At 36.2% G+C, this 12,264-nt stretch overlaps 1 protein-coding gene across 1 annotated transcript; it reads right to left on the reverse strand.

Annotated features, from left to right (window-relative positions):
- Window positions 1-1,440: 1,440 nt before the first annotated feature.
- On the reverse strand, window positions 1,441-12,058 carry LOC123523891 (uncharacterized). The gene is made up of 2 exons (XM_045301635.2): window positions 11,654-12,058; window positions 1,441-6,134 (listed from the first exon to the last, which is right to left on the reverse strand). Exons 1-2 carry the CDS (start codon window positions 11,916-11,918, stop codon window positions 1,540-1,542), a joined length of 4,860 nt encoding a protein of 1,619 aa, XP_045157570.2. The 5' UTR covers window positions 11,919-12,058; the 3' UTR covers window positions 1,441-1,539.
- Between the last annotated feature and the right edge of the window lie 206 nt (window positions 12,059-12,264).

Genomic DNA, 12,264 nt, shown 5'->3' on the forward strand with positions numbered 1-12,264 from the left:
GGCACAGGCAATTCTACTGTATATAACAAAGAAACTTTTAAAAAGATACACTGACAATTCAACGGCCACAAAACTAATAACATAAAACAAGAATGGTTCCAGTATGGTCTATAGTAGAAAGAAAATGTTAGTGTGAATTTACCCCCATTACCTTTGCACTCTAGGCAGTTTTTTCCACACAGAGGAAAGAGAAATGTACAAATAAATGACACATCATAAAAATTTATAGACATTAAGGGCAATCTAAAATGTTGAAGGATACTTGTCCTCCATTTACCCTAAAAAAATAAGTCAATGTGGTGGTCAATCACATTTTATTAATATTTTATAACATATTTCACTTTTCATTTATTCTGTTAGAGATTCATTTATGGAACAAAAAGACCCATTATATACACCCAAGTTAAATCATTACAAAAAAGCATGGGTTTTTTTTTATTTTAATAAATTTTGTAATTCCCCCCAACCCTCACCCAATCCCCCCTTCATTCATAAGTATTTAAAAACCGAAGCATTTCTTTTTATTCCAATGTAATATATATTTTTATATTTGCATTTGACAGGTACTGGGATATTTCAACATTTGTTTTAAAACTGCATCTATAGCTTTTGAATTCAGGGGTCATATTTAACAATAGTTTGTACTAGCTGAAATTAGCTAGTGCCTTTTTTGATCACTAGCTAAAATGAAAAACTACCGGCTAAAGTTAATAATATTTAATTACTCTATTAATATTTTACTGGCTAAAACTTACTGATTGATCTCTGTTGATCTCTGTTAGTAGCCAGTCACAAACAAAAATATTTTCTATTAGCTTCAAATAGCTTATGCCATTTTTGTTGAACAATAAAAGATCATAAACATAAATGATGACATTCCTTTCATGAAGAAAAATGTGTACCTTCAAAACAGCTGAAATCAGCTAGTACATTTCAGACCCACTAGCTATTTTAAAATTCCACTAGCATTTAGCTTGTATGCTTGCCTAAATTTGAACCCTGGAATTTATTTATTCCCTAGGGAGGTAATAGTCATTATTCAAGCTTTCATTTGTAATAAATTTCAGCAAAATATACACTTTTTAATGCAGGATCTTGTATTAAAACTAAGCGAACACAAATAAGTATACATGAGCAGATGTTAAAATTTCACATCCATTTAAAGGCCAAAATCTGATTAACCACCTTACATATTATATGAGCCGTGCCATGAGAAAACCAACATAGTGGGTTTGCGACCAGCATGGATCCAGACCAGCCTGCGCATCCGCGCAGTCTGGTCATGATCCATGCTGTTCACTTTCAAAGCCTATTGCAATTAGAAAAACCATTAGCGAACAGCATGGATCCTGACCAGACTGCGCGGATGCGCAGGCTGGTCTGGATCCATGCTGGTCGCAAAGCCATTATGTTGGTTTTCCCATGGCGTGGCTCATATGTTTTGCTGCTATATAACTGAACCAAACTATCATTTGTAGCACTATCCCTTAAATATGAACATTGATACAATACAAACATAAGTGTTCGGAAATTTCCTGATTAATACACTAGGCATTTTCTTTTTTTGGATACAGGCTGTACATTTTGCCCACTGTTTATATGTGACATGTGTAACTTAGTAGGTGTTTCTTCTTCAGCTTTTCTTTTACCATTTCCCATGTTTGCACTGAATACAAGTCGACAATCCCCAGCTTTACGTACATTCCAGTATTGCATGAGATCATGTTTTGGATGTTTATTGACAGGCGCAGTATTAACTGACGGTATTCTTCGAATGGTGATCTTCGTGTCCCCAGACTGTACTGTATTGTACATGTTTGCCTGCCTGTCTACACATCCCTGTTGTATAGAACTATAGTAACCAGGACTATAGCCACCAACGCTGGGTGATGTATTATAATTGGCAAGCTGATGATTCTGTTGAGAATTATTAACAGTCTGCATAAAATGATTTTGTGGAGAATAATTTGTTGGCACTGACGGCATATGTGGACTCAAATTGTCTAGTCTAAGAGATTTTGTATAGTTTACACTGACACAATGGTTGTTTAAATGAGACAAGGATTGTGTGCCGAGATTCTTATAACCAGTATTTACATCATACCTAATATTGCTATGTAATTGCATACTATTACTTTCATGCTTAGCATTATCTTTCTGTTTGTTTCTTTGCGAAGTTTGTTTTATTTTTTTTGGTTGTCCAAACTTCCTGGAGACATTAGAATCACTATTCAATCTTTTTGTATCTGCTATCTTGAAATTAAAGTTATTTTCACAAACTCCGTTACTGTCTGCTATATGAGACATTTCAATTGTCTGTAAGCTTCCATTTGATCTGGAGTGATCATGTGACATGTTACCGTGGCATTCTGGGTAATTCAAATGATTGCCTGGTACCTGGTGTGCAGGTTGACTGTGCCGATCAACACTGGAACTAGTATTCCAATTGTGCATGAAAAAGTTTGAATCTGATGACAAGAAATGATGACCGTTTTCTTTATTACTCTGACAGCTGTCCTGGTTTTGATAAACCTGCGAAAAAGGCAATACACCAAACTGATGGTTAATATTCTGATTTGGCAGTAAGTTTGGCATACAACCTCCTGCCAGACCATTATTATTTTGATTCAATACACTACTATGCTGCATCAGATGACTAATACCCTGTTGCTGATGGGTGAGATTTTGCTGAAACTTTGTCTGAGGATGAAATGTATTCAACTGGTCCCCAGGAGACAACAGTAAGTCCATCATTCTAAACTCACTATTGTTTTGAGAATATGGATTATGTTCCTGTGGATTTGTACCATTGTGCTGTCCATGTATACCAAACTGGTCTTGTTGAAAATGTCCAAAACCCTGTAGCTGGTGTGTAATGGGACTAGATATATTTTCTTGCCCAAGATTCTGAGGATATGCATTTGTTTGTATGGGATGAGTGTATAACTGATCAGTGTGAGTATTCTGAATGGGACTATTTCCAATAGTGGATGATACCGGACTGTATAAATTTGACGTTAACACCTGATTCAATAAGTTATGAGTCTGGTTCTGTTTCTTTGATTTAGCTGTTCTTGTTGCTCTTGGTTTCTTTTCTTTTGTTTGACCTTTGTCTTTAATGGTAACATTAGTTTTTGCACTCTTTGTTTTTGTCTTTTTCTGACTGGTTACCGAGTTTGCTTGTACTTGTGTTTTTGTACCAGCCAAGTTATTCAGATCGGATGTAATGTTTCTGTCTACCAGTGTTTTGTACTCCTGTTGAGGTCTATTTACGGCATTCACCTGACACTCTGAAGTCTGCACCTTCACATCTGATACAACTTTGTTGATACTGTCAGCAAAAGAACAGTCAGAGTTCCTCCTAGTGCAACCGTAAGGTACAGTACTACTTTCAGTTGCAGTAAACACATCACTTTCAGCAGCGTTAAAGAAATGTGACGACAAAGACGAAAGTCCTGTTATTTTTATTCCTCTTGCTGTTACAACTGATGTAAGACCTGTTTTAGCACTAATATCAGAATCCTGAGACATTTCATCATGTGTTAGCATGTCAGTAGCATTGTCTTTCACAGTTTCTTTGATAACATCACTTTCAATTCCTGCACGAACATTGCTCTCTTCACAACGTCCAATTTTGAAGTTATCCAGTGTACAGTCAGAAATACTGGTCCCACTCTCTGACCAAAAATCGAAGTCTTGTTTTTCACTACCATACCTTTTTTCACTACATGATTTAAGATCTTTAAAATAACCGGCTTCATTTTCATTCTCTTCTTTAATCTGTTCATTATCACAGTGTGGAAATCCAGTTTCTACAATATTTTCTTCAAAACCTTGCCTTGAATTTTCACTCACATTTTCTGCTACTACAAAATCTTGTCTCTGTATCCAGTCAGCAACTTTTGACCTGTCAGCTGTTTCTTTCATATCATTAAGACTTGTTATCTCACCACTATCTTTTTCAATGTCTTTACCATTTTCAGCATGTGATGTTTCCACGATATTATAGCTAGTGTTTACCAAGGTTGCATTTAGGTTTCCGGGAGACTGAACCGACCTAACACTTCCTGAATCATTATTCGGTAGCAACCAGTTTCTTATCGTTGATCCTGAATTCTCTTTATTCTTGTATATCTTCGACTTCAAAGTGTTCATCCTATCCTTGTCAGGTGTTTCCAATACCAATTCTTTCTTTATCACATTATTTTCTATATTAAAGATTGGAACTTCATAGTTGGTTTGTAAATTCTGACTTAAAATATGTGGAGCTGTAATGTGTGGCTTATCTTGCAATGATTCTTCAGTGATATTACTGTACTCAGGCAGTGGTACACTTAGAACAGCATGTGTATTATTAACTTTGTCTTCACTTGAAATTGATTTACAAAACATGTCAATGTCTGCTGAATCGTAACTATCTAGTGTGGGCATCAGATCTAATTCTGCACCTCTCTCCTTCATGTCCACTACTGCTTCCAGAACAGGCATGTCATTTTCTTTATCACTAAACTCATCAATTAGGTGTTCTAAAACATTACCATTAGCTACTGGTAGCTCAGATACATTACAGTTTGCTACAAGAGCATTTTCTCCACTATCAGATATGTCACTTAATTTCTCCAAAGCCCAAGAAGACTTTCCACTACAGCTACCATCTACAACAGAATTTTCTTCACCTGACACTATTCCACTAACAATATCTCTATCACAACTCTTTCTGGAATGCTGGCTGTTGAGTAATGAAATAACATTACTAACACCATTGTCACCAAACGATGACGATGAAAAATGCATCATAGGTATGTTTTGAAATCTCACAGCGTCTCCTTCTGTATCTTGCTTAGACTTTCCTGTTGGTATATTCAGAGGCCTTTTATCTTTATTCAGATCTTCAGCTGTTATCTTAACATTTCTGCTGTTGCTATCAGGTAAGCTCTGACTTGAACTTACATTTGTTGACGTTTCCGAGGTCAGATGCTTTGTAATAATGCAAGATGTTTTGGACAAGGGACCTTCTACCCCAATTTCATCTCCTGATGAAAAATAGTCATCATTTTCGGTAACACTTGCAATAACATCATCCACTGAGAACATTCTACCCATCTGTTTCGACATGCTTGCTTTAATACTTCTATTGCTATATTCACTTTTAGGTTCACTTCTATCACTTTGAAGTGTATTCACAGACAGTTTTTTCTGAAAGTCTGTGGCTGAAACTTTTACTGCACTTTGATACTGAGGCAAAGAAAGACTTTCTTCTGCATATTTAACAGGCTGAGTATTTGGAACAGCTTCAGCATCAAGGTTACAGTTTTGTTCTAATATCGGTTCAGTCCTTGAAACATTCCTACATCTAACTTTCTGTTTAGTGTCTGAAAATTTATCGTCATGGCATGATAAACCTCCTAATTCTTTGGAATTTCTATTTTCTTCAGAACCTGGTGAAAGTCTGCTACGTACAAGGTCTTGAAGATCAGATTCACACATATCGAGAGCACCGCTTAAGTTCTGTGTATCAGATAAGATTTCAGGACTGTCACCATTGTCTTTGAGTCCGTATTTACCCACAAATTTCCCAAGATTAGGTAAACAAGATGACACATGATTTAAAGATGTAAAATTTTCTGCAACAGAAATGAATTCTTTATGCTTTTCACTATTCAAATGTTCTCTTAGACTACATTTATACCAGTGGTCACAAGATTCACAGTATCCTCCCCTGAGTACTCCTCCAGCTGATTTCTTCTTTGACTGGTTATTACTTTCTTTAACCTTAGTCAACACTACACCAACATCAAAAGGAGACCCAGTTTCATTATAAGAAACCTGTGGAAATGACTCAAACTGTTTGAATAAAGGTCTATACAAGCCATCTTCATCTTCAACTTTAATTACAGGACCATTTTCTTTTTCTGAATCCCAAGTAATTGGTGACATTCCACTCATGGAGGTATCCAATTTGCCAGGAGGAGTTTCTGGTGCAAGTTTCTCCAAGAGTTTTGAGCTGTCACGAAGGAATCCAGCAGGAGTCTCAATTTTAATTCCCAGTTTTGCAGCACTTTGTAACAGTCCATTGCTGTTGTTGTTTGAATCACAGTTCTGATTGGCTGATGCTTTTAACAGAAGAGCCTGCCCTGAAATTTAATAAAACATCAAATAACTTCATATATAAAGTTGTCTGATCCATGGTATACATATGGTAAATAAAACCATCTATATACATAAATATTGTATGTTGCACTTATCATGATGATTTTACAGAAGCTGATTTCACTGCCTATGTGTGAGGCAAGCGTAAAACAAGAAACAGGCATGCCATTTTGCAGTCATTTCAATGCCACAAACTGAACAAATGCTTTTGTTCCTGCTTTTTAAATGTTTTTTTTCCAATAATTATTTCCTGATATTAAAACAAGATTTGCATGCTGTCGACTGTCTGTGCTGTGCAAGGAAATACCAAAATCCTAAGATGGATGACATGAGTTCAGGACTGGATATGAAATAGATCCTGTAACCTATAACCTTTACCTTGGAGCTACTTGTTAGGTCTTGCATGCAGCACCTTTATTAATCCTGATATCTGTGCCACGTAGTATTAAAATCCTTCTGTCAATGGATTAGAGAGTTACACTTTATCATGCCAGACACAATTGATTCTGCCTTTGCGACCAATGTAGATCATAACCAGTCTGCACATCTGTGCAGCCTGATCATGATCTGCACTGTTCCCTATTCAGTCAGCATCTTTTTGGTAAGTGCCACTTTTAACAATTAATGATACTGTCTAAATTGATAGATGGACAAGTTCATTATAGGACTTTAGCAGGGTAAGGGTTAAGGGTCATAATACAACAGCACATGTAAACGCTGTAAATACTGTGATATATCTCCAAGTATGACCTTGACTTTGCTGTTATTTGCCTGGGTCTTAACCACATGACACACTGTCGCATTAAACATGTTAAAGAGAACAGGGTTACCAATGCTCCAAACCCTTTTCACAAAAAATATTGCCAACCAGAATAACATCTTCTTCTAAGTAACAGGAGACAGCACACTAAAAATGTCTATAAATCATAATTATACACCATATATTTCATGAAGAGATATGTTGTTTGATAATTGTCAGTAAATGGATAATTGGTAAGTTGCTTTCAAATGTTAAATAATATCTTTCTGTATTTTAAATATTTATTGTCATTTTATTTTTTAATTGATTAAGAAAAAAACATTAATCAAATAATTTATCATATTAGCCCTTTTAAAAAAAGTGATTCTGCCTTTTCGACCAGTGCAGACCAAGATCAGCATGCACATCTGTGCAGTCTGATCATGGTCTGCACTTCCGAACTTCGCCATTCAGTCAGTATGTTTTTGGTAAACATCCCGTTTAACAGTTAATGGTTCTGCCCGAATTGAATGATGGACCAGTCCATTTTAGTAATTTAGCAGGATAGTAAAGGTCAAAGGAATGTACAGCAACTAATAAACAAATGATATGCATCACTGGAAACAGACAACTATACTGTACTAATAAAACTGCATTTTTTAAAACTACAAATCACTGAAAATTTACAATGTATACTAGCTGGTCAATCCATACAGCTGCACTGCATATCAGCCTAATGTACTGCAATCCTAATAATGCTATACGTCATGTATTTACTTTAACATAAAATATAGTTGTAACTAATACCAAGGTTGCATTTTATGTACCTTGACAAACAAGAGCACCGCCTTGCGGGTGCTGACGCTCATCTGATTTTTTTTGTATAATAGAAATGTTATCCTACCCATGATTTTCTAAGTCTAAAAACGGCCATCATTCTTGCAAAAAGCAGGATAGAGTTATGTTTCTTGACGTACAGCATCCGCTTATGATGGTGAAAAACTGTTGCAAGTTTTAAAGCAATAGCTTTGATAGTTTAGAAGAACAGCTGACTTAAACATAATACTCAACCAAGACAACTGATTTTCTAAGTCCAAAAGGGGCAATAATTATTGCAAAACGCAGGATGGAGTTATGTTTCTTGATGTACAGGGTCAGCTTATGATGGTGAACAAGTGTTGCAAGTTTCAAAGCAATAGCTTTGATAGTTTAAGAGAAAAAGTTGACCTAAACATAAAACTTAACCAAGAAATCTGATATTTTCTAAGTCCAAAAGGGGCAATAATTCTTGCAAAAAGCAGGATGGAGTTATGTTTGTTGATGTACAGGGTCAGCTTATGATGGTGAACAAGTGTTGCAAGTTTCAAAGCAATAGCTTTGATAGTTTAAGAGAAAAAGTTGACCTAAACATAAAACTTAACCAAGAAATCTGATATTTTCTAAGCTCAAAAGGGGCCATAAATCTTGCAAAAAGCAGGATGGAGTTATGTTTCTTGCTGTACAGGGTCAGCTTATGATCGTGAACAAGTGTTGCAAGTTTCATAGCAATAGCTTTTATAATTTAGGAGATAAGCTGACCTAAACATAAAACTTAACCAGGCAACGCCGATCCCACGCCGATCAAGTGATGACAATAACTCATAATTTTTTTCAAAAAATCAGATGAGCTTAAAAGAAGTTAATTTGGGTACCAGTGGCCTTGTAATGGTTAATACTATAATGCCAAGTTAAGTATTTCTAGACAAAAAAAAGCACAACTAAACAACAACAACAAATCTTTTAGCTCCAAGAGTGACCTTGACCTTAAGCTAGAAGTCTGTGTTTTACAGGCAACAGATTCATTTGTTATGGTGACTGTTTGTATCAAGTTACATGAATATCCATCCATTCAAAGTAAAGTAATATCTATCCATGCAAAGTCAAGTTACTGCTTTGACAAAACAAGAGGTACGCCTATGGGTGCCATCGCTTGTCTGCAAGTGCTTGACAGTATGTAAGAAAAGTGTCATAGTTCTGAATTTCTAACTATAAAAAGGGCCATAATTCTCACAAAATGCATATCAGAGTTATGGTTCTTGACCTACGCAGACACCTAAAGATGGTAAACAAGTATGCAAAGTTTCAAAGCTGTAGCTCTTACAGTTTTTGAGGAAAGGCGGACCTAACAAAAATTCTAACCAACACCAACGTTCAAGTGACAACAATACCTCGTAGTTTTTTTCAACAAGAGGGCCCTGAAGGCCCTGTATCGTTCACCTGAAGAAAGTAGGTCAGCAGGTCACATTCATGGTCAATCAAGTCAGTTTTAAGATCGGTGTGCAAAACTGTACATGTCATCCAAATTTCAAGCCTGTATCTTAAAAAACAAAAAAGTAGGTCAGTAGGTCACATTCAACATGACCCAGATTCGATCTTGACCTAAAGATCATCAAGGTTAATGTTCTGACCAAGTTTCATGAAGATATAGTCAAAAATGTGGCCTCTAGAGTGTTAACAAGCTTTTCCTTTGATTTGACCTGGTGACCTAGTTTTTGACCCTATCTAACCCAGATTTGAACTTGACCAATAGATCATCAAGATTAATATTCTGACCAAGTTTTATTATGATACAGTCATAAATGTGGCCTCTAGAGTGTTAACTAGCTTTTCCTTTGATTTGAGCTGGTGACAATGTTTCTGACCCAATCCCAGATTTGAACTTGACCAAAAGATCATCAAGATTAACATTCTGACCAAGTTTTATTATGGTACAGTCATAAATGTGGCCTCCAGAGTGTTAACTAGCTTTTCCTTCGATTTGAGCTGGTGACCATGTTTCTGACCCCACCTGACCAAGATCTAAACTTGACCTAAAGGTCATCAAGGTTAAAATTCTGACCAAGTTCATAGAGATATTGTCATAAATGTAGCCTCTAGAGTGTTAACAAGCTTTACATTTCATCTGACCTGGTGACCTAGTTTTTGAACCCACCTGACCCAGATCTAAGCTTGACCTAAAGATCATCAAGGTTACCATTCTGACAAAGTTTCATTAAGATATAGTCTTAAATGTGGCATCTAGAGTATTAACAAACCTTACCTTTGATTTGACCTGGTGACCTAGTTTCTGACTCCACTTGATTTAGATTTAAAGTTGATCTAAAGATCGTCATGATTAACATTCTAACCAAGTTTCATGAAGATACAGTCACATATATGGCCTCTAGAGTGTCAAGCAGCTTTTCCTTTGATTTGACCTGGTGACCTAGTTTTTGATCCCGTCTGACACAGATTCGAACTTGACTTAAAGATCATCAAGATTAACATTCTGACAAAGTTTCAAGAAGATATAGTCATGAATGTGGCCTCTAGAATGTTAACAAGCTTTTCCTTTGATTTGACCTGGTGTCCTAGTTTTTGACCCCAGATGACCCAATATCGAACTCGTCCAAGATTTTATAGAGAGTAACATTCTGACAAAGTTTCACTATGATTGGGCCAAAATTGTGACCTCTCGAGTGTTAACAGTCAAATTGTTGATGATGATGGACGAACGACTGACGACGGACATAGGGTGATCACAAAAGCTCACCTTTGAGCACTTCGTGCTCAGGTGAGCTAAAAATGAGACTAGCTAAAAATGACCTAATATCTTTGACCACTATGTCATTGTGTAACCTTTACCTTTCGAAGACCGGGTCCTGGGTCTTCCATGTGACATGTCATCCCATTATGGGGAATATTTGTACCAAATGATTTAAAATTCTTTTCATGAATGATAGAGTAAAGGATCGAACAAGAAACAGACCCTCTTAACCTTTTGACATCCGAGTATGAACTTGACCTCTGAGTTAGGGTTCTGGGACTTGTGCGCAACCGCAACATGTCATCTCATTATGTAGAACATTTGTACAATTTAGTACAAAGTAATTTCAAAATCATTCGATGAATGGCAGAGTTATGGACATCTGGCTTATTGTGATGACTGCTGAGGACACTAAACTGCAGAAACAAAACACAAAATATACATCCATAAAATGTAACCAAGGCAATCTAAGTTTTTGATTTAATGTCAAAATTAATTCTATTATCAGAGATGTTATCATTACAAATACTTTGTAAATGTACCAGAAAACGTTCCTAATGAATTTCATTGGAGATTTCCTTTAAGAAATATGCAGAATATGTCTGGACGTGACGGAGACAGTCACAGTCAAAAGTTTTCATGCTGTCCTGTCTTGGTCCAAAGAGCTATGAAAATAAATAGATCGGTAACTTGAAAGACATACAGAGCAAATCTCGGCAAAAAAACGTGACAACTGAATGAGATCTTGTTTACCGGAAGTGACGCGTTCTCCACGCACCATTTTGTATGCGAAAGCAGTTATTCACTGGTAAATTAATAATCACCATATGACCACACTTCTTTTGATGGTAAGAAACATGCACTTTGTGTCTTAAGACTATTTCACATTAAACTAATATTATTTTAGAAGCCAACATGTATTTTAAATGTAGTTTTAAAGGTACAAATTGTAATCCCATGCTCGCCGATGTTTGTTTTTACTAAGAAAACGCCGATTCACGCTCAGACACAAGATTACAGCCAGTTGCCATTCTGTGTGTTTTATACTTCTTTGCCTGGTCCTGAAACGTCCCATTATACTTATTTGGACTACGCCCAAATGGTGAAAAATTCTACCACACATATATGCACGAGCACGAAACCTACCATTCCTGCAAATACAATCATTTCTTTAAAATTAAAGTTTTCTTTATACAAACCTCTGCTCAATGGAACACTTTTCACAGCCTGTTTTGATGAACAATCATCTCTTGATTGCCGTGTTGAATTTTTGTCAGTGATTAACAAGCTCAAGTCCTTGGATAAGAAATTTTCAATTTGTCCTCCTAAATGTTGTATACGTTGGGAAATCTTGGATTTTGCTGAGGCTGACTTTACATCAACGTAAAATGTTTTCCCAGCATATGGGCGTTCTTCAAAAGTTAAACTTCGTCGTGCACGCAAGCCAGAAGATTTTGGCTTCATTCTATTACTATAAGTATTAAATTGCCTGTCTTTTCAGATTATAGATGTATTCCTTCCTTTTGCGTCTAATTCTAAGAAAGATTTTGTCTTCTGTAAAGTGTTTTACAGAAATTTATTTTTATTACTCAAATTTCCTTTGAATCGGCCGCCATTGACAGCGTCTGGTGATACAGATTTAAATAAGTGATTGTCAAGCATTATTATTGTCGGCTCAAAAAAAAAAAAAACCCTGCTAATTAGCGCGAAGACGCTTTCCTACGGAGATAAAGGCCCCATGTTCGATTCTTGGCAATGCACTTTATCACGATTGCCTCAGTTCACCCAGCTGTGAATGGGTAGCCACTTT

The sequence above is a fragment of the Mercenaria mercenaria genome, chromosome 3 (genome assembly GCF_021730395.1).
Source record: "Mercenaria mercenaria strain notata chromosome 3, MADL_Memer_1, whole genome shotgun sequence".
Lineage (NCBI taxonomy): Eukaryota > Metazoa > Mollusca > Bivalvia > Venerida > Veneridae > Mercenaria > Mercenaria mercenaria.

Bases quoted from the DNA above. Each gene is read 5' to 3' on its own strand.
- LOC123523891 (XM_045301635.2), bottom strand. From the start codon at position 11,918: ATGAAGCCAAAATCTTCTGGCTTGCGTGCACGACGAAGTTTAACTTTT. The intron at 6,135-11,653 runs GTTTGTATAAAG...ATTAAATTTCAG, and splicing joins AAGTGTTCCATTGAGCAGAG to GGCAGGCTCTTCTGTTAAAA.